The sequence below is a fragment of the Callospermophilus lateralis genome, chromosome 5 (genome assembly GCF_048772815.1).
Source record: "Callospermophilus lateralis isolate mCalLat2 chromosome 5, mCalLat2.hap1, whole genome shotgun sequence".
Classification (NCBI taxonomy): domain Eukaryota; kingdom Metazoa; phylum Chordata; class Mammalia; order Rodentia; family Sciuridae; genus Callospermophilus; species Callospermophilus lateralis.
Genome location: NC_135309.1, coordinates 87,362,965 through 87,390,948, shown reverse-complemented (window position 1 = coordinate 87,390,948; position 27,984 = coordinate 87,362,965). Strand labels below are relative to the sequence as shown.

General features: G+C 41.3%; 1 protein-coding gene across 3 annotated transcripts; it reads left to right on the top strand.

The window, feature by feature from the left end:
• On the top strand, positions 1-27,778 carry Rgmb (repulsive guidance molecule BMP co-receptor b). Of its 3 annotated transcripts, XM_076856980.1 has the most exons (6): positions 5-132; positions 519-594; positions 1,103-1,178; positions 4,763-5,028; positions 10,334-10,842; positions 24,381-27,778. In XM_076856980.1, the coding sequence occupies exons 3-6, from the start codon at positions 1,174-1,176 to the stop codon at positions 25,047-25,049; spliced, it is 1,449 nt and encodes a 482-aa protein (XP_076713095.1). In that variant the 5' UTR covers positions 5-132; positions 519-594; positions 1,103-1,173; the 3' UTR covers positions 25,050-27,778. The 3 variants fall into 3 exon arrangements, with proteins under 3 accessions (XP_076713096.1, XP_076713095.1, XP_076713094.1); XM_076856981.1 differs by lacking the exons at positions 519-594; positions 24,381-27,778 and adding an exon at positions 12,456-12,576 and having other exon boundaries at positions 1-132; XM_076856979.1 differs by lacking the exon at positions 519-594.
• Positions 27,779-27,984: the final 206 nt, after the last annotated feature.

Sequence of the window (27,984 nt, the reverse complement as noted above, 5' to 3'; positions counted from 1 at the left end):
CCCACCACCCCCCCACCACCTGGGGGAGAGGGGCGGGCGCCGCACAGCCTTCCTTCTGCGCCTCAGCCGCGTGGCTTGCAGTTTATTTTCCCAGCTGGCAAGCGTCGCGCTGCAGACAAGGGAATGCCTGTGGTGAGTTGTTTATTTTGTTGAAGTTTGCGGTGGGCCAGGGGGACGTGGAGGGCGAGCGGCAGGCAGCGACCGACCGGGACTGTTTTGTTTAGGTCTCCATCCACCTGTGTGGTATAAATCTGCCAGCCCCAGGGCGGCGGGGGGCCACGGTGAGAAAACCCTGCTCTCCCAAAGGCCGCTTTTCGACACTTGCAGACCTAGGACCACATTTGATTCCCCAAGCCTGGAACAGGCTAGATCCTAGCTTACACGGCCATCTGCCCTCCATCAACGTTTCCCGCACCCACTGCGGATAGGACTGGCGCTCCAATGGACAGTCAGAGCCCACTACCCGAGGACAACAGGCCGTTGAAGTTCTTCCCAAGTGCCCTTTCTGTTTCCTTTAGGACAGTGAAACTAAGGATTTGGTGAAGGGCGCCCATGAAATTAGTGAGAACTTGCTCTGAAGGCTTCTGGCGTGAAGTACGTTCAGGGGTGTCGGGTCTACCTGTTACTACAAACTAGGATGCGGGTTGCCCAGAGTTTCCCAGACTTCAGGCTAAACAGAAGTAGGCACTAGGCTCCTGGGGCAGCCCAGAGGAACCCCCCCGGGGCTGATGTTAGTCATGGCCGCGGCTGCGTTTGCCTGGAAGAAAAGACTAAATACATTAGTGAGCTGGTAAAGCTTTTAAGGCTTTCTTGGGAGTGCGTGGCTGGCTAATGAGAGGTTAATTTTGTTTCGAAGGGAAGGCTGAGCTGGTTTCCTGAGATAAATGGACAGGAAGCGCATTACCTCTGCGCGCTGGCAAGCGGCTTCCAAATGCTTTTTGCACCTGCCGCTTTGAGCAGTGCAAGCCACGGCGGAGCCCACAGGGATCACAGGGGGCAGGTTGTGTACGCGCGGGTGATGAACCCCTTGCACACCCGGGGCTCTCTGCCACCGGGGTCTCAGCGCTCGCCTCGAGCTCTGGGACTCTTCTCTCACACCCAGGTCCTGCGTGTTCCGGAGCTCTGGGACCCCCTGATCCCGCCGAGCCCTCTCCAGGAGCGGAAGGGTTAAGAATGATGTAAGTACAAACCACGAACTGCTTGCCGCTGGGCTCTAGGACTTGGCTATTTCAGTCACTGCTTTTCGCACACAGTGGTCCGGGAGGCAGCCGAGGAGCCCTTACCCTACAATAGGTTGCACAAATCGCAACTCTGGGTCTGATTCCTGGTTCTCTGCCCTAGGCGATCCATTAAGAAAACCGAGATACTCCTGTTAGATTTCTGGAAATGGAGATGTAGTAACTGGGGAACATTTAAGACGTCACGTTTAAGTTCAGGAAATGAAACCGCATCTTGTTTAGAGTCCTTTAATGTTTCTCTCGTGTGTTTTAATTCTATCCATTTGCACGTGCATGCGTGGTATGCTTTGCTAGGTCCCCTGAAAGTATGTTCTGGTCTCATCTTTCCTTCCTGAAAACAATGAGGAAGGGAGAAAGTATGAGTGGCAAGAAACAGCGTGGATGTGTCAAATGTTCAAATTGTCAATCACCTCATAATTTTTTTTCTAATTAAAATATAAAACTATTACAAATCATCAATTAAATGTTTGTATTCCAGCTCCTTTCCCAGATTTTTCATTGTAGAGTACAAAAAGCCTTAACCTGAAGCACACGAGCTTGAGTAGCTGCACCATAAACGACTATTTCAGCAAACCTTTTCCAAATATTGCTAACAGCCCAAATTTACCCGCTAGTTTGTCAACTGACCTAATGTCTTGAAAATAGGAACCACCTTGTGGTTTAATTGTGAAAATTAGCATTTTCCTCTAGCGGCTGAACACTTATGTAGCAATAAAAAGTGAATTGTTAGGCTTATAAATCTTGAGCTTGTCAAATTTTACAGCAGAGGAGCAATAAAGCACCTTAGAGGAGATGAAGTTTTTCCTCTGAAGAACAGTTGTTTCTCCGTATCAGGATTTGCAGTGACTCCAGGACGCCCTCTATTGATAAGAAAATCTTGATCACCCCGTTATTTAAGAAACAGGATGGGCCAGGAAGGAAAAAAGAAGAAAGGGGGCGTGGGACGACAAACATAGTCACCAGCAGAAAGACCCAAGACCCAAATCAAATTGAATTTATTGATACTTAACTTTGGGTTATACTTGGTGAGGGGGGTATTGATTTAACCCAGGAGCACTGAGTTACTTACCTAGTCCTTTAAAAAAAAATCTTTTTTTTTTTTTTTTTTTTTTTTTTAATTTTGAGACAGTTTCAATAAGGTGCTGATGGGCTAGCTATATTGCTGAGGCTGAGCTCCAACTTAAGATTCTCCTGCTTCAGCCTCCCAGTAGCTTGAATTAGCCAAGCTGGCTATATGTTTTGACATATGAATAAAGTGGAATTTTTTTTTTCATGGGGACAGAATTAAAACTTGATTTAAGGGGGGGGGGCATTTTATTGTCTTTTTTTAGTGAAACACTTTGAAAAACAAAGTGCCATATATGATTAATTCTTTTTTAAAGAAAGAGTGAGAGAGGGAGGGAGAGAGAGAGAATTTTTTAATATTTATTTTTTAGTACTTGGCAGACACAACATCTTTGTTTGTACGTGGTGCTGAGGATCCAACCCGGGCCGCATGCATGCCAGGCGCTACCACTTGAGCCACATCCCCAGCCCCATGATTAATTTTTAAAAGACATTTACTAGTATCTTGTGAACTATGTTTCATGGATTATATGTAGTAATTGCAAGAAACTAATTTTTGCTCTAATAGTATTTAGTCCATGATATTATCTAAAAATGTCAGAAACCCCAAGTCCCACTAAAAGCCATCTCTCCAGGCAGCTCTGAAGCTATCATTAAGATATTAAAGATAGATACAAGGTTTGGATTATACTGTGGGTAGTGAAAGGTGTGTTTACAACTTGAGTCATCATAGTATGTAATAAGTAATGAAAAGTTACAGTAAAAAGATGGGTATCCTTCATTAGGAACCTAGTGGTTTGAGCAACTCATAATGTGTCTAATGAGTAAGCTGGTGAGACCTAAGGTTTGCCCCCCAATTATCCTAGTCCATTGATTAGCACACTGTAATATGTGGAATATTAGCATATCTGTGGTTGATATGAAATTCTTAATTAGAGATTCTGAGTAATGTAGCGGGTAGAGTTGCAAACTGCAATTTTGATGTACTGTAAAAGGCAGCCCTGCGTGGTTTAGGGAAAGGCAGAGGTCAGAGAGTATGAAGTGGCCTCCAGTCTTGAGGCCATTCTTGAGAGTAGATAGCACTTCACACCTACTGATAACAGATTGGATCCCATCATCAGTCTCACAACTGCTTTCCTGTCTCCATTTGGTAGCCCCCTTTCCTTGCAGACCATTGATCTTCTTTATTTCCTTAATTTTTGGACCCATCCAATCTAAAAAGTAGAAACTGACCATTCGTTGAATTCATCTAATAGACTGCAAATGTGTGAAAAAAGCCACTGAGCAACAGCAAAACGTGGCATCATTATACTGCATAAAAACTCACCATTCTCATTAATCTAACTACACTGTAATGGCACACGTTGAAGTCCATCCACTCTCAGACCCTCCTCGCCGCTTCGAGGCAGGGAAATGTCAAAGAAACCAGAACTTTGTAAGCTTTTCACTCAGTCGCCGGCTAATTCCCGGGAGTTCGCCGGTACCTTCCTGGCCTATCTGATCTGCTTCCGACCGCAGAGCAGATGTCCAACGCGGTTCGGTGCTTGATTTACCAAGCGTCCGCAACAAGCTTAAGAGGTTCCGCAGGTGTTATTGACTGAGAGGGGACCTGCTGCACAGCACGAGATTAAAGAACCGGCTTCCGCCAAGGATCTGAAGCTTGAATTGGCTGGGGCAGGACGTGGAAGAATCGGGTGGGGAGGGATTAAAAACAAACTACCAAAAACGTGGAGGAAGCTGAACCCGATCTCATTAATTCGAAGGGAGGTTAAGGGCTGTTCCCTTGTAACTCCAGCAAGAGGGAGAGTGGCTGTCAGCAGTTCTACTTGGGAGCAAGGAAACAGTAAATAGAGGAAGTGGGTAGAGGAGAGAAAGGAAAACCGAGCGAGAGGGAGGCCGACCAGGGAGCCGAAAAAACGACCCGCAGCCTGCGGACGCGGAACTCGAATTACACACCGCAGGCGGGAGGCGAGAGGCGGGAGGTAGAACGGGGGCGGACGCTTTGAGTCCTGAGAGTGGCGGGTTGGGCCCGGCCGACGCGCGCTCGCAGCCAATGGGAAGGGAAGAAAGGGGTGCTGCCTGGGGGCATGGAGCAGCGCGGATTGGCGGGTGCAGAGTGGGGCGGGGCGGCAGTGCGGAGCCGAGATTGATTGACCGCTCGGGCCACCGTGCAGATATCTGGGCGGCCCGCGGCTGCTCGCAAGGGCTGGTGCCCCTCCTGTAGGTCCACGCCCGCTGAGCCCACGCTGGCCGCGGCCCGGGCACTCGCGCTCTCCAGGCTGTTCTCGGCATTCGCTCACGGTCTTTGTATCTTCTCTCCTGCCTCTCTCTTCTCGCCCGCTGTCTCCGACCACCGTGATGCTTTTGCTCCCCGTTGCCGCCGCCGCCGACTCGCTCCGCCCGCGGCGCGCCGCTTGCTGCGGCGGTGGCGGCGGCCCATCTTCTACGCTGGCCTGAAGGAGGAAGAAGAGGAAGCGAGGCGTGTTCCCCGGCCCATGCCGCAGCCACGGGCCCGGACCCGCCACGGCGCCCGCACCGCCGCCCTCGCCCGAGCCCAGGAGACCTGCATGGACGGGCATGGGCTTGAGAGCAGCACCTTCCTGCGCCGCCGCCACCGCCTCCGCCGCTGCCGCCGGGGCTGAGCAGCGCCGCCGCCCCCGGCTCTGCCCGCCGCCGCTGGCGCTGCTGCTACTGCTGCTGCTCAGCCTCGGGCTGCTCCACGCAGGTACGACGCGCGCGGGGGGGAACCAGGCCCGGGCCGAGGGCTTTGTTCTCCAACAGCCTGAGTCTTGAAAGCGCTCTCCGGGGCAGAAAGGCTGCGTGGAGCGCCGGGAAAGGCCTCTCGAGCCCCGTACACGCACCTTGGCCCGGCTCCCGGCGCGCCCAGGCGCGGAGAAAGCCCTCTCTCCGTTGCCCTCTCTGCCACTGTCTCGGACCATTGATAAATCTCCCGTCCTAGAACAGCTTATCAAAGATTTAGCGGGCGGGGACTGTGCGCCCGAGACAAATGTTCCGGATGCTTTATTGCTCTCTGCATTGGTGTTTACTGAAAGTCAGGCTCGGATCAGGTTTCCGCCGCCGCCGCCTCGAAGTGGAGACAAGGAGCCTTGTACTGCTTCTCTGGAGCTGGGGGTGGCGGCGAGGCGAAGGAAGCCCACCAGATGGAAAGATTTTCAGAGTTTAAAAACCTGGGGGTTAATCTTGAAGAAACTTAAGCTTATTTGAACAGGGATTTCTTTCGGTTTTAGCAAAGCTGCTTTTAATTCAGCGTTTTGCCTCTCTTGCAAAACTCGTGCTTCCTGGCTAGCCGCGTGTTTTCGGGTTCCTGGAGAGGTTGACAGATAGCATGCTGCCTTCTGGAGGTTGGCGTTTGCCCTGTCAGGCTGCCTTAAGGAATGAGTTCTTAGGGAAGTAAGCCTGCAAGGGACCCTGCTAACGTGTGATGCCCATTTTTCTTTGGGTGGGGGGGCGGAGTTTTCATTGAAATCCAAGACGCTGTTTACAAATGAGGAATTTACAAAGAATTTTTATATATTAATTTCAAATTTTAAACGCAGATTTTAGTTTGAGAACAACAGGACTTTTGATAAGTTTCTTTTCCTCCTAGGACATTTTGTCCTATGTTTATGTTAACAGCAGTCACAACGCGCTGATTGAAGAATCATGAACCTTAACGCCACCCAACTGTGCGGAGAAATTTTTACTTATTTATTGAGGCACAATCAGAGGTTCTAAAAATCTGGGAGGTATTTTTAAGTAATGGAAAACAATGTTTAAGGTTTAAGGAAACGACTTAATTTAGTTTGCCTAACTTTGCATTTGTGGTGTAGTAGCTGTTACTTGGGGAAACTGAAGTCTTAATAAAAAGAATGTAGTAGAGAATTTTGGAATGATTGTTTTCATTAGTAGCTTTAGCACCTTAGAAAATAATACTAATGTGCATTGCAATTTTGTGAAAAATTCTTAATGTGCCAAAAGATATGTTCGGAAGCAAGTGTATGGGGTTGGGGTGTATGTGCCCATAGTGCCAAAAATATACATTCTTTGTATGGAAACTGAAGTGGAGGGTGGACCCCTCCCCCACCAACCTGTGGCTGCTTGAACATTGTTTCCAATAGTTGCCATAGGGTCCCATGACAGGATCCAAATGTGGTTCTTGAAGATTTCCATGCTGGCTTATGAAAGGCATATGAAATTGGTTTGGGAAATTCAAGAATTTGGAACATAAAGCTCCTATCATTATCTCAGTGTGCCCTTACTAAAGTCATCATTAGATTCAACTCCAAGTGCTATGGTGCTTAATTTCTATGGACAATTTGTTGGAATTAAACAATTAATCTGGTTATAGAAAAGAGGGCTCCTTTTGAGAGATCTCTTTGAAAAGAATGTTATTGAAATGCAGAGGTTGTTTCCCATAGTAGGAAGCCTAGCAGTGCTCTTTGCAGATGGACTACCATATGTTTTATGTCTGGATCCATATCATTTGCCTCAGCACCCCATATGGTTCACTCAATTCAGCTTCAGCATATCTCCTTTCTTTTATTATAAACTGGTGATTGTGCTGCAGATTCGCACATGCAGTCCTGACATTAAGGAAACTGTCTTGAATGGTGAGAGGCCTTTATGTCTGATTCATTAAAAAATAATAAAATGAAAGCACTAGACCTACAAGTCCTTTAGCACTTTCAGTAACTGTCATGAAAATACTATCACAATGATTGTAGATGATTTGACCCCAAAATGAAGAAATCTGTAACTGCAAATAAAGAATTCTGCCCTTGAGAAATAGCTTTCATTTGTTTACTTACATATACAAAACGTCTGTATTTATTTTTAGCAAACCTCTGCAGTTCCTAAATGGAGATCCAATATGGAAGTTACTTGCTTACTCATATACTTCATGGCCTTCTTGGCTACATCCTTGAGATTGTTTCTACTCTGCATTGTCTTGGCATTTTGACAGGAGGTTTACTTTACCGCCTGTAACAGGCAAAGTGTGCATTGTCATTATAAATTCATGAAGCCTGGATATTTCTGGGTGTATGCTACAAATTAGTCATTATACAGAAGCCTGAGATGGAGCTGAAAATGCTGACTTAAAAGCACTTTTCTCTCTAGGTAGCCCTTCTCCATCCAATAATTTTTATAACAAAAGGCTGTTAGAAACCTTCTCTGAAGAAGCAGTTCCATTTTGCTTGTGATTTCTCATAGCAATCAGCACCTATATGCTATGAAAAATGGAAAGTCTGAGAGTGAGGTTGGGGATGAAGAAAGAAAAGGGAGCCAGGAGTCTAAAGTCTGCTTCTTTTCCCTTCTGAACAGTTGCATCTACATTTCCAAGGCATTCTTACTTTTGATATTTTATGATAATTATAAGTAAATGTATGCTCAGATAGATTTTATAGACCATAAAAAGAACAAATAGGCACTGCAAGTTTAGTGGAAACTTTTTTGTGCTGTCATTTATTTGTAGTATAAGAACCGTTGATTACCGAGAGATCATGGCCCTGTTTTTAGTTTTTGCTTTCTATTTGCTATGAATCTGATTTTTAAAGTAATGTAACAGTTACATCGGACTTTTTTTTTTTTTTCTTCAGCTGTCATTTACTACTGTTAAGAGTTGGGAAATTAAGGGAGGCATGAGCTGTGGTGGAAGGAAAAGGAGATTTGAAGAACATTAATTACACCCTGGCTTGTGATCCATCTAGAAAGAGGCCTTTAATAGCCCTTTTCCTTGGTTTTCCTATCTGTAAAATGGCTTTAAAGCCTTTGGGAAGTTTTTTGTTTTGTTTTTGTTTTTGTTTTTAGCTCCAATAGACTTGATCTGCTTTGGAGAGAGGAATTAATTATATCAATATTGGAGCTGCTTGGGTCAGCTTTGGACTGAGAAAGCTTAAAATAGGCCAAACATATGAAGGTGATTTTGTGATTAAAAAAAAAAAAAAGTGATTTAGTGATTGCTCTAAGTACACAGCTCCACAATATTAAAATAATCCTGATATTCTCTTTTATTCAGATTAAACTGAATACAAAGTCTAGAGTACAATATTTTTCCTTCCTTGGTCTTTGAAATTTTAAAATGTTGACAAAGTTATCATCAGTGGTTGTTCCTGCCCATCCTTTTCTCACTATTAAAGCTAGAAACAGAGATTGCAGGCTATGTTATTCTAATTAAAAGCAGTTCACGGTGGGTGCATACTTGTAATCTCAGTAATTTGGCAAAACCTTGTCTCAGAATTTAAAAAAGAAAGGAAGAAAGAAAGAATTGGGCCAGGTGCGATGGCGCACATCTGTGATCCTAGCAGCTTGGGATGCTGAGGCAGGAGGATTGCAAGTTTAAAGTCAGTCTCAATAACTTAGCAAGGCCCTGTGTCAAAATAAAAAAGGCTGAGGATGTGGCTCAGTATTTAAGTGCTCCTGGGTTCAATCCCCGGTACAACAAAAAAAAACCTGCTAAAATGAAATATTTGAAATATTTATATATTTAAATGAATATTTATGAATAGTTCCACTGGTGGTGACTCTCCCCTTTCCCAAAGTTCATCTTAGAATAGCATCCTCATTTCTCAGATGAGGAACCCAAAACTTGAAGAGATGAAGAGGCTTCCTCTAAAAGACATAAAATTTCTTAAGTAACATAAATATATATTATACAGTTCATTTCTATATAATTTGAGACTGATGAGAAAGACCAGAATTTCTCTTTTCAGTAAGTCTGTTGTTACCACTTTATGAAACAGAATATTAAATCGATTGGCACACAACACTGATTGTCATTCTTGTCAGTTCTCTTTTTGTTTTTGTTATTTTTAATGGTACAAGGGTACTTTGCTACTGAGCAACACTTTTTATTTATTTGTTTGTTTATTTTGAGACATAGTCTCGCTAAGTTGCTTTGAGCCTAAGTTGCTGAGGCTCTCTCAAACTTGCAATCCTCCTGCCTCAGCCTCCTGAGTTACTGGAATTACAGGTGTGTGCCACTGTGCTCAACTTTTGTGGATTCTCTGTATGTTTTGGAGAGGTTTTATAAATTGTTTGAGAGGCTAGTGGCAAAAAAGATAATTTGGAAATCGATTTTTCTAAAAACTACAGGACAGTAATACTTGGGTTTTTATTCCTTCATTTTAGCTTTGTTTAAATTATTAGGTTTATATGGATATTGGTTTAAGGGGGAAAAAAGTAAGGTCTATATATTCTGAGGGAATTCTGTGCTTTATAGTTCTCTGAATCTCTTTCTGAAAAATAAAACATGGTTGGATCATCTGCGCAGCATAATTTCACCATGTACTTTTCTATTTAGTGCGCTTTTACTTGTGATCTGCTTGAGAGCTGGAATCTTAGAGTGTCAGTGATGTTAAGGGAGATATAAATAGATAGCTTGGTCAAATGAATCACTCTATTTTTTAACAGAGCACCTATGTTTTGTAGAAACTAGGAAACAGTGACTATATCCAGTTTGTTGCAGGAAAGTTAGAATAACTTAGTACCTGGATTTTTTCTCGGTATTTTCAACCTGTACCTTGTATATAGAATCATGTAAAGGTGTTTTAACTACTCATACTATAATTTAGGATTTTTCTCCTTCCTTGCATGTGGAGGCTTTAATCATGATTTTGTACATAGTGCTGCTCTTATAATACTTTCCAAAGCAAATTATTCAAGTACTTTTCAAAATCCAAAGTTTGTGTCTTTGGCTTTACTTTAAAGCCAGAGAATCTTTCTCAAAATCTATAACCTGATAAAGTATTTCAGTTACTATTCCCTTATCATTTTAACCGAGGAGCACTAAACTAGACTAATGTTCACTCACAGTGGCTCATGTGTTGAAGTTTTAAGTTAAATAACTGTATACAGTTTTTTTTCCCAGGCTTAGTTTGAAAGAGACATGGGAGCACAATACAACCCTGTTTCTGAAGGTTTCTTAAAATAGGAGTATATGAGATAGAACAAACAGTTCCCAGAGGAGAATGTCTTTTTCTTATGTACTTCAGGAAGTATTTACACGGTCCGTCTTATCTTCTTTCCCATAGGTGACTGCCAACAGCCGGCCCAGTGTCGAATCCAGAAATGTACCACGGACTTTGTGTCCCTGACTTCGCACCTGAACTCTGCCATTGACGGCTTTGACTCTGAGTTTTGCAAGGCGCTGCGTGCCTATGCTGGCTGCACCCAGCGAACTTCAAAAGCCTGCCGTGGCAACCTGGTATACCATTCTGCTGTGTTAGGTATCAGTGACCTCATGAGCCAGAGGAACTGTTCCAAGGATGGACCCACATCCCCTACCAACCCTGAAGTGACCCATGACCCTTGCAACTATCACAGCCACACAGGAGCCAGAGAACATAGGGGAGGGGACCAGAACCCTCCCAATTACCTTTTTTGTGGCTTGTTTGGAGATCCTCACCTTAGAACTTTCAAGGATCACTTCCAAACGTGCAAAGTGGAAGGGGCCTGGCCACTCATAGATAATAATTACCTTTCAGTTCAAGTCACGAATGTGCCCGTGGTCCCTGGATCCAGTGCCACTGCTACAAATAAGGCAAGTGTGCTTTCTTATTTTCCTTCTTTCTACTCATAACTTCCAGATGTTTGATTCAGACAACTTTCAAAATGTGGTATAAAAGGCTTAGTTTAGAGGAATCTTTATTATTATTATTTTAATGTCTTCTTGGAATGTAATTAACAGAGTTGATAAGGAATTTAGTAAGGCACTTGCTTTGGAATATAGGTGGGTCTAAATTTAAGTAGACAATGACATGAAAAATAAAACAGTGAAATGGACTTTTCTTGGAAGAAAATGCAGGGCTATTTAATGAAAAAATGTTGTTGTTTTTTTCCATGATGTTTTTTGAGTACATATGTGTGATTCTTCTTGAAGAAATCCATGTTCAGATTTATCAGATGACTGAAGTGGGCATTTTGAATAAAGAAAACTGTGAAACCTGGGGCAGTGACCCATAAGGAAACATTTTATTGGTGATTTGAAAACTATAGTAAAACATAATAGCTATAAGCTAAGCTTCCCAATGGCAAACCCATAATGGTGTTTTAGTTACTAACCTCTTGGTGACCAAGGAAGTTACAAATTGGATATTGCAGAACAGTGATATATAATTCCCATGTAATCTCGGGCCTTGTGTTAACAGTGTAAATCAGAAGGTAAGGGAAAAGCTGGCAAAATTAAGTTAAGTTTACACTGCCTTCTGTCGATTGTCTATAGCTCATGTTTATTTATTTTAAAAAGCACTAACACTGTTCAGAGGTCCAGGCACCAGTGTTTTCCTTCAGATAGGTAGAGAGGAGTTTTCGATTGCCATTCAATGCTAATTTAATCATTAGCAAAGAAAGTAAAAAACTAATTCTACTAAAAGAGAGTCCCAAGTAAAACCACCTCCTTCCCTTTTATCCCAACCACAAAACCCTACATATGGCTTCAGACCATCTCACTTGCTTTAATTTCCTTTATTTATTACATCTACTCATAAGTGGCTTTAGATTAAAATATAATTTGTGGGGATCAAGCTTTTGAAATACTTTTGACTGTTCTTTTAATTCCAGGATACCCTCCCTTGCCTCCAAACACATGCGGTATATTTTTAAAATGAATTTTAATTATTTGACTTGGCATTTTATGGAGGTAATTTTATAACACCTCAGGAGATATCTGCAGACACCCAGGGGTGCCACAAATCTAAGATTAAAAGTCATTTCTTTGAGAAAAGAGGACTGTTAACCCTAGTCCAGACATCTAAGGGGATCTCCAAAATGTTTATACTTCAACTCTCTGTAAAAGCTCTAGCTTGCCTTTTGCTTTACCGAATACTACGTCTCAAAAGAAACTTTTTCTCTGATTTCCATAAGTATGCAAGTACTTTTTCCTATGTGGATCTCAAAATATGTATTTATTTTAAGTTATGTCATAAAGATAAAAAATTTTGCAGTTACAAGATAAACCATAGTCAGAGGCTGGGGATGTGGCTCAGTGGTAGAGAGTTCTCCCTAGCACGTGTGAGGCACTGGGTTTGATCCTCAACACCACATTAAAAAACAAATAAATAAACAAAATTAAAAAAGAAATTCTACAACTAAAAAAAGAAAATTCTTAAAAAAAAAAAAAGACAGACCATAACCAAAATTCCATCATTCCTGCAGAATCATAGGACACCTAAACTGGGAATAGTCAGAGTCAGTGGATAACTGAAATTTCAAGAATGGAACTGGAAATGGAGGAAGTCAAAATCAGTTATTCAAATAATCAAGGACTGGAAAAATCAACTTCAGATAAGACTATAGAGATTAATAAAAGCTGTGTGAATACAAAGATAGTAGTTTTTTATTTTTCACAAATCCAAAGTTTTATTTTCCATGCCTTTCATCCAGTCATATGTCACATCTATCATTTAACTTTAAAGTTTACATATTTTATGATTATGGTGAAAATATTTGGGGGATAACCAGAAACCTTACAAGTATTAATATTATATAAATGGAACAATGTACAGTGAAACACTTAAGATAATTCCATTTCAGTTAGAAAATTTATCATAATTTTAGCAAATAAATACATAAAATTATGGCTTTATTTTCTCCCCCTGCTTGGTAAGTATCAGAGATTTTATCCATTCCAAAAAGAAGGGGAGAAAAGTGGTCCTCTTACATAAATTCAAGGGGTCGATGAGAGTATGTGGTTTTTTTAATTGCGCTGTTGGAAAGTATTTTGCCACATCTGGTGACCATGCTGTTTAGCAGCAAATTACTCTATGGCTTCACAACCTCTAGTTGTTGATTTGGGGTTTTGGGAGGGGGCTTTTCCACCCTCCTCCTCTTTGCAACTCTCTCCAGAGCCCACATAATTATCTGGAAGGTTACTCATGATGGCCCGTCTCAAGGCTGGTGTGACATGTGCTGGTGAAACCATGCAGAGGCCTAAAATAGTGCAGTACGATGTCTTTTCACTCATCAAATGCCAAAATAAAACCTTTATGGACTAAGCATTTTAAAGAAATGATGGTAATAAAAGTGCTTTGAGGCAAAAAATACAAAATGAATTTCAAACAAGATTTGATTTTTTTTCCTTGTTGTGTACTGTTGTTCTTTCTTAAAAAAAAAAAAAAGTCTTTTGCAAGATTTTTTCATTTGAGTCCCACCCCCTACTGAGAACTCGCACACATGTGTAGACCAGTTATTGGATAACTAGGCACCACATGTGGCAGATACTGCATCCTTGTGTGGTCAAGCACTTTTAATAACCCATATGCCCAGTGTCACTGGTTTGAAAACTGACTGGTGATATCATGGATCCTGGTTTGCCAGCTGTGATAGTGAAATTGTTGTTTAACGCTCACTCATTTTCCTGCCTTCAGCACCAAACTGGAGCACTAAACCCTGGGTATGCTGCTCAGTGAGGTCACTAAGACAACTCAGTTCTGAAAGCCCAGCTTCTTCTGGAAGCCATGTTCCAGTAAACTTAGTGAGCACTATCTGCCTATAAATAACCTCCTTTCTCTCATCACAAAAAGACAAAATGGGAAAAAAGACCAATAGCAGAATGAAAGAGGAAGAAGTCATTTGTCCTCAAGGGGTCATTTTTGGCATTCTTTTTTTTTCCTCCCTAACAAGTGACAGTTTTAAGGCAGATAGGCCTGTGGTATGTGATGTTGCCTCTTCTCCACTGTTCTCTCTGCCCCATGGCCCTCTCCTCGCCTTCTCTGGGAAAAGCAGGGCTTGTTTTTCAGGTGGTCATGGTGTGCGCAGGTATGCTTTCTAGGGGACTCTGTGTTTTTGTTTATGCTCTCTGGAGCAGTCTGTACCAGTTGGCCAGCTTGCCAGGTAGATGTGTTACTGAAGAGAAAGCCAGAGCTGGTTTTTCATCTCTCCACCCCAGAGCTTCAGGGGTTTCTGGCACACCTACACAGCTCGGCTAAGATCCACATCAGCTTTGGGCCATCTTCCCCACCTTTAGTCATGAGAGGCAGCTGTAGGCATGTAGGTACTGGGGGAGACTGAGATGAGAGGGGCGGGCATAGAACTCATAGTTAGCTACACTGGCAAGAAAAGCAGTTTTTGTTTGGAGGGAGGAGGTAACCCACACTTTGTAGGCTCCAGAGAGGACCTCTGACATTAGCTCTCCTGGGCCTTATACTCGCAAGAGAGCCAGATCATCTTTTGGTGAAGGTGGTTGTGTTCTGTTCCTTCTCTTCCACATTCTTTGCCACCCCCTTAGTCTCAACCCTAGTTCATTCAGTGTATCTGTGTGGCTCTGTTTCAAACAAAGGTATTCAGTAAGGATCTGTGTACACCATGAGCATAGGAAATGATGAGGGGGTAAATTATTTTAAGGAAGGATTCTGCACTTTACCAGTGTATTTCTAGTAGCATATATTATCCCTTACCAAAACTAGGGGTGTATGTCAATAGTAGAATTCTTGCCTGTTGTGTTCAGGGTACTGAGTTTGATCGTTAACACTGCAGAAAAGCACAACAACAACAACAAACCCAAAACAAAATACAATAGTCTTTGAAGTGCATTTTAAATGATTCCTTTTCAATAAAATTTCAGGAATTTGTTACTAAATTATAATCCAAACAATGGTGGTATTTTTAATAATTGGTATTTGCAATCAATTTGAATGCTTTTGCTTTATCTTTCCTTTAGTTTTAATGTAGTCATATCCTTTCTGCCACTCTGGCTTTCTTATACTATTCTTCAGTCTTAGTAAAGCAAAATAACAAATTGTAGGCCCTATAACAATTTGTTGAGATCTGTTACCTGTTTTACTGAATTTTATCCTTGAGTGGAAGAAGGGTTTATCCTAAAATAGCTGGCATTTGGGAAAGGGTCTGCTTTTTGTGCTTGACCAAACCAAATTCCTGCTGACCTGGAGTGTGGATTCTCTGAGGTGCCTTGTAAACCCTTGCTCCTGCAATGAGCTACCAGCTCCTGGTAATCCCATGGCAGCACCCAGTACCTGTCCAAAACACATTAGGAAGCCCTATCCATCAGGGATGTGTGTGTGTGGTGTTTAATTCCATAATTATCCAGAAATTTCATATTCTGTAGCTACTTTCTTAGAAGTTTCTGGAACTTTACTACAAATGCTAAAGATGTAGAAAAACTTAGTTTTGTTCATTTTCATTTAATGTCTTCCTCAAACTGTATAATGCAAGGCTTTCCATGGTAATGAATCTCCATTCTCATGTAGGCTCCTAGACATGAGGTAAGTCTGCTTTTCCTTTCTGATGCCTCTTAGCATGTTGGTATTTTCCCACAGTATCATATGGACAGGCAAACCAGTGTTCTGGATCATTCTGTATTGGTTACACAATCATCCAGACTTATCTGCATTGCAAAGGCTTTCAACTGTCATTTTAAGTATATCTCTGGATCAGTGTTTAGAAATTTTTCCTCTCTTGACCCCACACCTATTTATTTATTTATTTATTTGTGCGGCCCATTATGTTTTTAGCATCTCTTCCAAGACCATGTAAGCTACACAGTAGCTATCCTTTCATTTTTATAGGCTGAGAAAGATGCTCCTCCATCTCACTGGCAGAATTGTGATTCAAATGTATGGGTGACATTCATGCATGTGGTGTTGATATGCAGAGAGGACACAAAATTTAGGGAATATAGAGCACTTTCACAGAACAAACTGTCTTGCAAATAATTGTATTTCTTTAAATTTGAGATTGTTTTTTAGTTTTGTTATTATCCCATGTATTATTCAGGTAATTATTGCTGTCTCATAGAAATTAATCCCTTATGGTGATCCACTTTGCTTTATAGAGATATTAAAATGTTATAAGACTCATTGAGACACATTGGAACATATGGGAAAGGAGTTTGTAGTTATAACCCATCCTAAGTATAATAATCTGTCTGATAAAATGTGTCATTAATTCGGTGCTACATTCGCAATGCTAGGTATTAGAAGAACCACTGTGTTTAAGAGATGTAGGCATGAATAGTAGCCTCTGCCTGAATGTAAGCATATAACTGAAATTTATAGTTTTCAGTGGAGAAGTGTGGGGTTTGTATATAAGCACATCTGTTTTCAGAGTTTCTTTTTAGCACATTGGTGAGCTGCATTCATAAGTTTGTTCCCAGCGACATTACTCTGTAGGCTGACAGAGTGTCACAAAGGGTAGGGAGAGCAGGCCAGAGAGAGCAGCTGCTGTAAAAACCTGCCCCAAACCATCACCAGGGCACACCCCTGCCTTGGTTGCTTTCACAAGTCAAATTTTTACTCCTGGGATTTGGCACACCTTCTTTCCACCTCCCACAGTCAAGGTGGTCCCTCACTTGCATCGGTGTTTCCACAGTTAGCAGTTCTTAGTCATTTTTTAGGATCCCATTTCATCTTTAAAATGTTCCTGAAACCATATGTTACACATTTTTATCTTTCCTGACTTTATTTATTATAGAAACAATTCTTTTAACATTAAAGGACAGGTTTTAGAAGGGCAGAAATCAGCTCCAATTCCAGGTGGCAGTGTTCTTATTTGTCCTTCTCTATTTCCTGCATAGCTCTTGTTTGCACTGGATTATAAGGTCTTAGACCCAGGAACTACTTAACTTTGCTTCATATAGTTTCAGTAGAGTGCCTGAAGGTAAAAAAAAAAAAAAAAATCAGAGTACATGTGGTAAAAGAAAGCGGAGAAAGAAGGAGAAATTGTTAGCCATATAATGAACCTAGAAGTTTGAAAAGTCATTTTGTAAGGTGAATGGGCAAACCTTGGTTATTCATTATGCTACACTTTTCCAAAAGGGCACACTTTTATATTCTCTGTATGCATTAACATAACTCTGAGTAACAGTCTTTTACAGGCTTTCTAATCCCTCGTGTCTTCCTCTGTCCCTGATATAGTTTGGAAGGAGGAGACCTTCAAATTCCCCATTTGTAAGTGAAATTAACCCAAGGACTCTCAAACCAGGCAGGAATCCATAAGGGTCCTATAGGTTTCTGCTGGTTTAAAACAAACCTTCACCCCTCTGCAGTTTAAACCAGAGGCACCAGGCCAAGTCAGATATTCAGCTGAGAGTTAGAACTTGTTTTTCTGTCACATTTCCAAATGTCTCTCTCTGCCCTGTTGAGTTTTCTTTGCATCAACATTTTCAGGGGAAGGGGCGAGAAGGAAACATTGGATTGTTGGTAGTTTTTCTGTTGGCTTCAGTTAAGGCAAACAAAACAGTTTCTGCCCATGTGGAATGTGGCATGTAAAAAGTTACCTACAGTGTTGAACAATGAAAAATGCTACTTAACCATTTTTTCTTTATTTGTTTTGACTGCGGAAGAACTTGCTCTTCCACTGTTTTGAATTTTGTGTTCTAGGAGGTCGGGTAACTTAAGAACTTGTCTGTAAGTGATAAATAACAAGAACAGCTAACATGCATCTAAGATACAGACTTTAACTGAACAGCCTTGCATTAAAAACATGGTCCTTTGGGGTCTAGATAGAACTTTAGGTGAATTGTTTCTGTGGAGAAGGGAGTTCTTTATGCTCCACTAGGCTGGTTATTTTGAGAGTTGGAGCTGAAAGAACATTTGGCTAATTCTGGTGGAGCTCTTTCATGTTGGAATATGGTGTCTGTGCTGTGGATAGAATTGATGTGATAGCATTTAAACTCGAAGTTTTCATCTGCTCTACATGTGCTCCTGAAACTGGGGTTGGGGTTTATCTTTCCATTTAAGTCGCGTGTGCACAAGCACACACATACCCATGTATACCTATGAGGTATTGATGTCATTCTCTATCTCTGCCCAGGGAAAATGAAGATAGAGGGATATTATAGGGTAGCATTCCTTTAAGTGGCTTCTTGAAATACATGGTCACTACTTCTTATCACCTCATTCCTAAATTTTCAAGGGGTTTGTTTGTTTGTTGTAACCATAGGGATTTGAAATTGAACTTAGAGCCTGATATGGGCATATACACCTATAATCCTCACTCAGGAGGATCACAACGTATAGTGCTTGCTTCACATGCACAAGGCCCTGGCCTTCAGTTAAGGCGAACTGTTTTTCCACCTTAACTGAAGCCAACAGAAAAACTACTACAAAAAAATAAAGAGGGCTGGGATGTAGCTCGTTGGTAGAGTGCTTGCCTAAGCATGTGTGAGGCCCTGGGTTCAAATCCCAGTACCTAATAAATAAATAAATGTGTTGGGGATATAGGTCAGTGGTTGTGAGTGCCCCTGGTTCAATCTCCAGTACTACAAAAAGAAGAGGAGAAAAAGACCTTAATCTTAGAAATGACAAGGTGAGAGTGTTTAGTGAAGACGCTTTCCCTTTTTTTTTCACTTCCTAAAACCCAGAAGTGATCAAAAAGGCTGTGGTTTCTTCTTTGCCACCCATTTTGGGAAAAACCACACTGAACCCAGGCACAGAGCATTTGCCAATGTCCTGCCCCCCCCCCCCCAGCCCCCATCCGGAGGAGAATGCCTGAAGGCAAGACCTTCTGGGGCAGATTCTGAGCAACTAAGTATTACTGCCTCCAGCCCAGGCTCTCACCTTTCAAAATATTTTTAGCCTCTAGTCTAAAAAGGAGTGGCAGCCCAGGCTTGTAAGGCAGGCCTCACATGCTTACCTTCACATCTGTAAGCATAGGGAGCTCCTTTGGGGGCTGGCTTCTTCACAGTGCAGTCTGAGCACAGCAGACAAGGCTGAGGGGAAAAACCTCTTTGGAGTCTTTGGAATAACTGAGACTTTTAGGCCTAGAGGCCTCTCCTCCTCCTGCTCAGTGTCACGTTACTCTGTTGTATAGAAGGAAGCTGGCCAGGTTCCCTGTCTCTGTGCCTATTTGTGCTTCAGCTTTCCTTGTTTTAAGTGTATAGAAAATACTCTTTGAAAGTCAGCATTTTTGTGCCTGTCCCTTTTATGTGTCATCCCTGGGCCAGCTTCCCTTTCATTCTTGAATGTTCTTTCCAGCCAGTGAGCTTGATGCTTCTCCGGACCACCCTAGCAGCCTTCAGCTGTGGGTGTCCTTCCCTTCTGGTTTGGCTTTTTCTTTCTCCATCTGCTGCCAAGTACCCCTCGAGCAGCCAAGGCAGCCCCTGTTCCTGCATGTATTTATTACCTAGGGCAACACTGAAGAATAAGTGTGATCCATTCCATTTCTCTGGATCCTTCCTGTAAGTGCTCCAAGAATAGAGCTCCATGGAAGGAGACTTGAGAGTAGAGAAACCTACATTTTTTGGTATATGTTTTGAAGGTAGTAGGATTTTTTTTTGTCTCAGTTAAGTCTTAAAAGGCGTCTATGATGATAATATTTTAAATCAGCCATTCAGCTTGTAAACACATGTACTATCTTACTGTTAGTATCTAATCCTAGTCCAATAAAATTTTTGAACAACTTGTACTTTTATGTGTCTTTTCTCTGTGTAAGATATTTGATATATAGACTGAATTGTGATTGTAAAATTACATTCCAGTTCACTGAGTTCACAACTTCCTAACAGATTGTCTTCCTTATTTTTTTAGGAAAATTGTCAGTGACATCACATATTTCCCAGCCCAACATTTTTTCTGAAATATGGTGCATATAAAACCTTCGTGGGTTTTGCATAAAATTGTTCAGACAGAAAGGCTTTTTTTTTTTTTAAATAAATGTGCTTGTTTTTTTTTTTTTTTTTTTTTTTTAATCTTCCTGCAATTTTGTGTAACCACAGGACAGTTGACTCTCTTCCTGAAGGGAGTAGAAGTAGCTCTGCTTCAGCTGAGATCCAGACTTCTACTTACCCTAAAAGATGGGCAGGTGGAGCTAGGGAATATCGGCAAGGAAGGTGCCTCAAAGCCCTCTGCTGCCTTTGAAGCTTCAGAGCTTCCTGGGTTTTTACTTCTCAACTTTTGGAGAAATTGACCCTCAGAAATAGAATTTGAGTGTGTTGGGAATGGAGCTGAAGCCTGTTTTTCTCTTTGAAGTGTGTGCTCTTGTTAGAATGGTTTTGTTGTTCTCTCTAGAGGTCTTGTTGTCAGCTCTTGCCCCTCCCATATGTAAGAGTGAAAGGGTATAGTCTCATTCTCCCTCACAGTCTGCTGTTTTTTCAGCCTATAATTATACCCAGAGAGTGGCAAAGTAGACATATGAGTTAATTATATGAAATAAAATTCATTTTAACTTCCTTTGACATAAGCAAAATTTTAACCAGGTACCTATCAGAATTGTGTTTCCATAAGTTTCAAACTAATTTCTGTGACAACTTAAATTTAGCTTCCAGATCCACCTTAAGCCAAGTGAGATGAATTCCTCCATCTGAAAGTCCAGTTCTGATATTTGAGGATCCCAGAAAGGTCCTGTACTTGCAGTGCCAAGTGGCCTGATTTAATGCCAATAAATGTTTCTTCCAAAATACAATATGAACAAATAGTTAAGTGCACAGCCTTTGGGGAATTCTGCTTTAAAACCTATGTACAGCATTTTGCAAGGCTGTTGTCCCTGGGGAAAATATCTGGATTTCTTGGAGAGGCAGTCCTGTTTTCCTTGTTGTGGGCTAGTTCATTTTCATTTGATATATTTTCTTTCATTATTTTGTTTTCCTGATGGAAAGGAGAGGCTGATGCCTCTTAATTTTAATCTTTCATAACAAACCTTGTTAGTCTTTTGTTGCCTTTCATGTGTGGAGAGGTTGGTTGTATAGCTGTATCTTCCTCTTCCTAATAGCCAGTTGTGGGTAGTAAAGATCTCAGGGAGTGAAACATTAAAAATAAATGAGGAGAACTAGAGTAGTTTGTCTAAGGTAGGGTTGAGAGAGACTGGGTGGGGGAGGTTTAACAAAAGACATTGATGTTTTAAATGTACAGAAATGTCATGCATCAATAATAAATGGTGTGGCATAGAACAGATGTGCCAAATTGAGTTATTACGGCATATGGATCAGTGCATGGGGGAGGGGGAAAGTTAACAGAATAGCTGGTGTTTTGAATACTGTGTGAAAGCTTTTAAATACAATTTTGACTATTCTGTTTTTATGCTCTGATAACTGCTATTTGGAAATATAGGAAGTTTGGAAGTTGCAAAAACTCCCACTGAATTTTAATGTTTTTGATGCTATAACTATTAAGAATGACTCAGGAGACCAAGGCAGGAGGATTATAAGTTCAAGGGTTGCCTGGGCAACTTAGCAAGACCCTTTCTCAAAATACAAAAAAGAGTCTGGGATGGGCAGCAGAAGTGGAGCTTACTGGTAGAGCACCCTTGCGTTCAATCTTTAGTATCACAAGAAAGAATAATAATGAGTGAAGTTTGCTTTTCTGAAGAGGAAGACAACCTGAAAATAAATATGTTGCCCTTCACAGCTGAGTGCTTGCTTTTTAAGAGCTCATGTTGTAATTGTTCTGAGGAATGAAATTACATTACAAAACTCAAGTCATGTGACTCTATTACCCAGAAATTTCTACATTTACACTGATTATATATTTAGATACCTAGTCAGTACATACTTAAACTGCAGAGGAGCTCTCAGGAGGCCTCATGCTATGGGATCAATTCATCACCTCAGCATGTTGATTCAGTGAGTAATTCTATATGGATTCTGTGAAAATCATCTCACCCAAAAGAGAAAATCACTCTTAGAAAATTGGAAAGACAAACAGGAATCTGGGAGGAAAACTGAAATATTTTGTAGGTATATATGTTAGAGGAGTTAGTTTTCCTGTGACCTTCTAGGTATGTGGAGTTGTCATTTGTGTTACAGGCATTGCAGGGATTGAGAGCGTGAGATGTTTGAAATCAGACTTCTGAGTTCCTGAGGTGGAATTGGTGTGCTTAACGAAAAAAACAGGCTTCATAAGATGTTTGGAACTGTTCCACTCATCTTAGTATGGAGCATTGTTTGTCTGTTCAGAAACCTGTTTGGAATTGGATATCTCTTCCTTGTTGTCCCAACAAAAGTAATTCCTCTTTGTTTTTCCGAATGTGAACAAAAAAGTTCTTGCAAATAATTTTGTTTGTCAAACTAGAAAGACAAATTAGATGTTATAGAAGAGTTTGTTTAATCTGAGTATGTTATAGTTGAAAATGAAGATAGTGATTATATAAAGTCTATTACTAGTCTTATTTTAGCCATTTGTATTATTAACCTTCAGGTGCAGAATTTACTTGAATTAATCTTTTCACCTCCAAGGGATCCCAGTGTGCTTTAAACAGCACTTGTCAAACTGACTTTAGAGCCACCAAATAAATCTATTTTATAGTCCCATTAGATATCTAACTCAAAACCCCCATTCACTCTGGAAGGTCCTATGCTTGGATGCACAGCAAATTTCCTGAAATCATCTCTGGTACACCTCCTTCAGGCTGTTAAGGAGGTGTTGAAATGTGAGAAGGCTGGTAGTGAAATCAAATTGTGGCTCAGGGTAATTAGGAAGGGAGAAAGCCCAGCATTTTCATAGCACATTGTCTGGCTTTTAGTTGCAGCTGCAAACAACGGATATGAATTTAACCAGTTGCTGCAGTGCAGCTGGTTCAGATCTGGCTTTATAACTGGCTGAAGTAAAATGAAATGGCTGGAAAATTCCAGTCAAGTAACACCAGTGGGAACATGTGGAATTAAATAGTGTGAGCAAATTCTGGCTGAGTTGGGGAAAAACTTCAGACATAAACCTGAGGGTGGTGGTGAGGACTTGGAGGGGGGCATTTTCGGGCCTTTTTAACAAGGGCCTATTGTTTTGATTAGTTCCCTTGCAGGAGCTGGAAGGTTCCCTACATCCAGAGCCACTCACAGAGTGTTTGGCTTGTCTGCCTCGTTCTTGACTGAAGTCACCTGATCCTTTTATTTTTTGTTCAAGAGGGAAGAAAGAAATGAGCTGTTACCTCAGTTACTAACAATAACACAAATCTCCAAATGTAGTCTTTTTTTTCTTTGGAGCAGTTTTCCCATCTATGTGACACACAGACCCCTGTCTCTTCATAGGTACCTCCCTTCCACTACCCATACTGCATGTTGGAGGCAAAGGTGTGTTAAAGGTTCAGTTTAGTTGTGTTTTTATAACTGTTCTATTTAAAGGATTCTGCAGGGAAGAAAATGGGCTTACTGAAGGGAAGCATTTACATTTTCAGTAGATGGGTTTTTTTTTTCTCTCCCTGCATTGTGTACGTGATTTGAAGACTTGAGAGTTGGCTAGGAAGAGCTCTGAAGAGTCAGAGGGTCCTGGCACTGCTGGGGAAACATTTGCTCTAACTAAGTCTGGGGTGTGTAGTCTTTTCCAGCAGTTGGGAGGTATATTTGCCAAATGATTTCCCTGTCATGGGGATGCAAAGCATCAGATTGAGAGACTTAAAAGAAATTGTCCCTGAGGCAGATGATTAGTTGCTGTTTCTGAGGTGCACCTCCATACTCTGCCTCATCTCTTAGAATTTACATTAAGTTTGCAGTGATAAGTCAGGACTGGTATACTGATGGCCCAATGAAGAATCTTTTTAAAAAGCAAAGTTCTGGTAGATACATTGTTAATTAAGCCTCTTAAAACTTTCTATATAACTTAGACAACTCTTTTCCCCTTTCAGAGCTATGCTAGCCTCAGTCATTTTTGGAAAGAGACAGATACAAATTATCAATAAAAATTGCCTGTTTCCCAACTGCAACACTGTTCTCTGTCTTAGAAAAGTAAAAAAACTTTTTTCATCCAGGTGTGATATCCCTGCCTATAATCCCCACAATTCAGGAGACTGAGGCAAGAGGATCACAAGCTTGAGGCCAGGCTGGGTAACTTAGCAAAATAGTCTCAAAATTTAAAAAAAAAAAAAAAAAAAAAAAAAAATTTAAAAACTTTTATAAAGGAGAGGCTTGGGATATATCTCAGGATTCCTGGGTTCAATCCCCAGTACCAAAAGAAAAAAAAAAAAAAAAAGCCTTTTTCTTTATGCACGCTCCTTGGGTCCCCTGAGTTTATGTTAAATTTTAATTCTAAATATGTGAGATACTCTTTATTTTTCAACATTTCTGAGACAGGAGTTTTTGCATTAAGATTGGAGATTCTGTTTTAAATCGTTTTACTCCAGGTAGAGGGGCATGCTTGGTATTGGGGGAGGGCATTCTGCTCCCACCCATTGTGTTGACCTTTGTATGTGTTCCCACAGATCACGATCATCTTCAAAGCCCACCGTGAGTGTACAGATCAGAAAGTATACCAAGCTGTGACAGATGACCTACCAGCTGCCTTTGTGGATGGCACCACCAGCGGTGGGGATGGAGAAGCCAAAAGCCTGCTTATCGTGGAGAGGGAGAGTGGCCGCTACGTGGAGATGCATGCCCGCTACATAGGCACCACAGTGTTTGTGCGACAGCTGGGTCGCTACCTGACCCTTGCCATCCGAATGCCCGAGGACCTAGCCATGTCCTTTGAGGAAAGCCAGGACCTGCAGCTGTGTGTAAATGGCTGCCCCCTGAGCGAACGTATCGATGATGGGCAGGGCCAGGTGTCTGCCATTCTGGGGCACAGCCTGCCTCACACCTCCTTGGTGCAGGCTTGGCCTGGCTACACACTGGAGACTGCCAACACTCAATGCCATGAGAAGATGCCAGTGAAGGACATCTATTTCCAGTCCTGTGTCTTCGACCTGCTCACCACTGGTGATGCCAACTTTACCGCTGCAGCCCACAGTGCCTTAGAGGATGTGGAGGCACTGCACCCCAGGAAGGAACGCTGGCACATCTTTCCCAGCAGTGGCAATGGGACTCCCCATGGTGGCAGCAATTTGTCTGTCAGTCTAGGACTCATGTGCTTGATCCTTATTGTGTTTTTGTAGGGGTTGTCTTTTGTTTTGTTTTTATTTTTTGTCTATAACAAAAATTTAAAATATATATTGTCATAATATATTGAGTAAAAGAGTATATATGTATATACCATGTATATGACAGGATGTTTATCCTGGGACACCACCAGATTGTACATATTCTGTTTGGTTGTTTTCACATGTGTTGGATGCAGTGTTCTTTGATTGTATCAATTTTGTTTTGCAGTTTTGTGAAATGTTTTATAATTGTCCCTACCTGGGAACCTGTTAGAAAGCACTTTATTTTTTATATATTAAATATTTATGTGTGTACCTGGTTAATATGTATAGTACATATACACAGACACCATACCCAGCATTCCCTTGGAAGGTGACCAGTTGTCTGTAGCTATTCTTGGCTTTTCCCCTTGCCCTTTCCCATTGCTACTGATTTGCCACAGTGTGTAGTTTTCACTGGCCACCTCCTGATGGAGCTGCCTCCTTTCCTTTGGAGTGTGACCCTACCCTTTCTTCTGCCCTCACTCAGTTGGAAAGGACAGTTAACTCTTCCCTTATAGGTGCTTTTGACTCTTGTAAATGCTGATCTTAATAAGGAGCCCTTTCTTAACAGCTGTCACTTTGTTTTTTTTGGAAGGCAGAGAGAGTGTTGCTATGATTATTTTCTTTCAAGCACATGTGTTGTTAAGTTGAACCTATGAAACTGCCATTTCCTAGGTAGAAAGGTCCTTTGTGATGGCAGTTTATAGATCAATATCAGACAGTTTATAGATAAATATCTTGCTGGATCTCGGTAGCTCTCACATTTTTTCTCATCCCATACTCAATTTAAATTGTGGTTTTCCCCTCTTTTAACTCTATTCCCTTTAAACAAAATATGAAACCATAAGTTTAGTAATAATCATGACTTGCTCTTTCTTCATAATTTGTGGGAGCCCATGTTCTTAGTTTTCTCTTCTTTAACTGTTTGGGCCCAGAAACATTCTCCTTCTCTTCACCTCATTACCCTTCCTCTGCCTCAACTTAAGAATTTGAGGGTAGGGTTTGTTCATCTTCCTTTGATTTGAGACCCAGAGCCCATCACAGAGTTCTCTGAGCTTCCTTGCCCGCTACTCCCTGGTCTTCGTGAGAGTCTTTGACACGTCTTTGTGCATGATGAAATGGAGTAGGGTGTGAAGGACAGAAAAGCCCTCTAGGCCTAACCCAGCATGCACTTACCTGTGGTGCTGGTCAGTCCAGATTTCTCGTTTACTAACTTCATGCTCCCCAAGTCTCTCTTTTTAAATCAGATACTCTTAACACCTGTAGTTGAACATTAGTTGCTCTTGTAACTTGGTGAAATCCCTATAGAGTAAAATGATTCCTCACCTCTTCCATTCTGTTGTTGGTGCCCCTTGCAAAAGGGAAAGAACAACAACAAAAACAAGAACAGTAAATGAGAAAGTTAACTCCAGGATGGGTAGGTTTATATTGTGATATCCAATTGTAAATGTTTGGTTCCAAGAAAAACTGGCACCGTTTGTACTTTAATAATTCAAGTTTACATAAATGCGAACAAAAGAATTTCAAATACCATCATGATTGAGGCCAAGAGTATGCTGAGTTTTGGTTGACCAGGTCATGTTTTTTGCCATATCCTGTTGACCAGTGGCACTGCTGGAGGCCCAGAGTGGCAGCAAGATGTCATTTTGTAAAGTTCTATTTCTTAGTGGACTGATGTAACTTCCAGTCTCAGGATGGGATTGTGAGTTCATCTGGAGGTGGCAAACCTCTGCTTTCTGGTGTATGAGAGAGTGATCTTGGGCAGCTTGGGAAAATACGGCACCTGTTTCTTAAAAAATTCAACTCTGGAAAGTTGGAACCTAACCCTGTTACAGAAGTTGGACTAGGGACCTACCTGCCATCAGCTCTGATACTTGGCTGCTTTTATTCAACTGTGGTGCCATGTGCCCAGTTCAGAAGCTATTGTAAGCTAGTAATGTTATTTTCTAATCGATTAGAATAAAGGAGGAAAAATATCAAGGATACTTTTAACCACTATTTTTGTGCAAATAGTATAAAAGTGAAGTAAAAGCAATAGTAGAGATTTCTACAGTGTCTGGGTTTAGAATGTATTTGATTAATACACCTTTGTCCTTTTCAGGGAAAATAAACACTTCTACCAGTAGTTAGGGCAAAACCCAATTTTTTCCCCCATCAATTAGCTGAAAGGATGCTTAAAAGCATCTTGCATCACTAGTATTAGGATCGGTGTATTTACTTATTTTCACTTTTTAAGCGATGTCCCTGTAAAACCTTTATAGTCCCCACAGATAACTTTCAGAAGTAGATGTGTTTCTCTAAAGAACCAGGTTGATTTTTCTTTAAAGTTCCCAGAGAAAATGCTGCTTGCACATGTTGGTTCATGAAGTCCTTAGAAGAGCTTCAGGTCATACCAACAGTGGATATGCTGTAGCTATTCACAAGTCTCCTGGGGAAGCTTAACACTTGGGGGGGGGGGGGAAACACTGGTTTTCACAGATGCTCTACATGGCTGTCTTTAAAAGACTTTTTTTTTTTTTTTTTTTTTTGTCCTCTTTGCTATGCTTGGAACACCCCGCCCCCAAGTGTGTTGAATCTTTGCAAAGAAACCTTTAGATGTGGTTCATAGGTATATGAATAAGTATCTGTGTAAAACAGTGTGCAGTGTGTAAATACTTAAATTATTATGCTAGAAAAATAAAGTGACATACCATGCTGTGGAATGTTTGTTCTGTGATTATAGTGACACCTGCTGGAAGAGCTGAGAAACAGCTGCAGAAGAGAGAAGGGGCAATTACAAAATCCCTACTAGTCATAGCAAGTTGTGCCACCTGCCCACCAACTCACTTACTACTACTGTAGTTTTCCTTATAAATGTTAAGCAATTACAAATAAACCATTATCTGTGAGACTTACAATGATATTGTCA

Bases quoted from the DNA above. Each gene is read 5' to 3' on its own strand.
- Rgmb (XM_076856979.1), top strand. The intron at 5,029-10,333 runs GTACGACGCGCG...TCTTTCCCATAG, and splicing joins CCTCGGGCTGCTCCACGCAG to GTGACTGCCAACAGCCGGCC. The intron at 10,843-24,380 runs GCAAGTGTGCTT...GTGTTCCCACAG, and splicing joins GTGCCACTGCTACAAATAAG to ATCACGATCATCTTCAAAGC.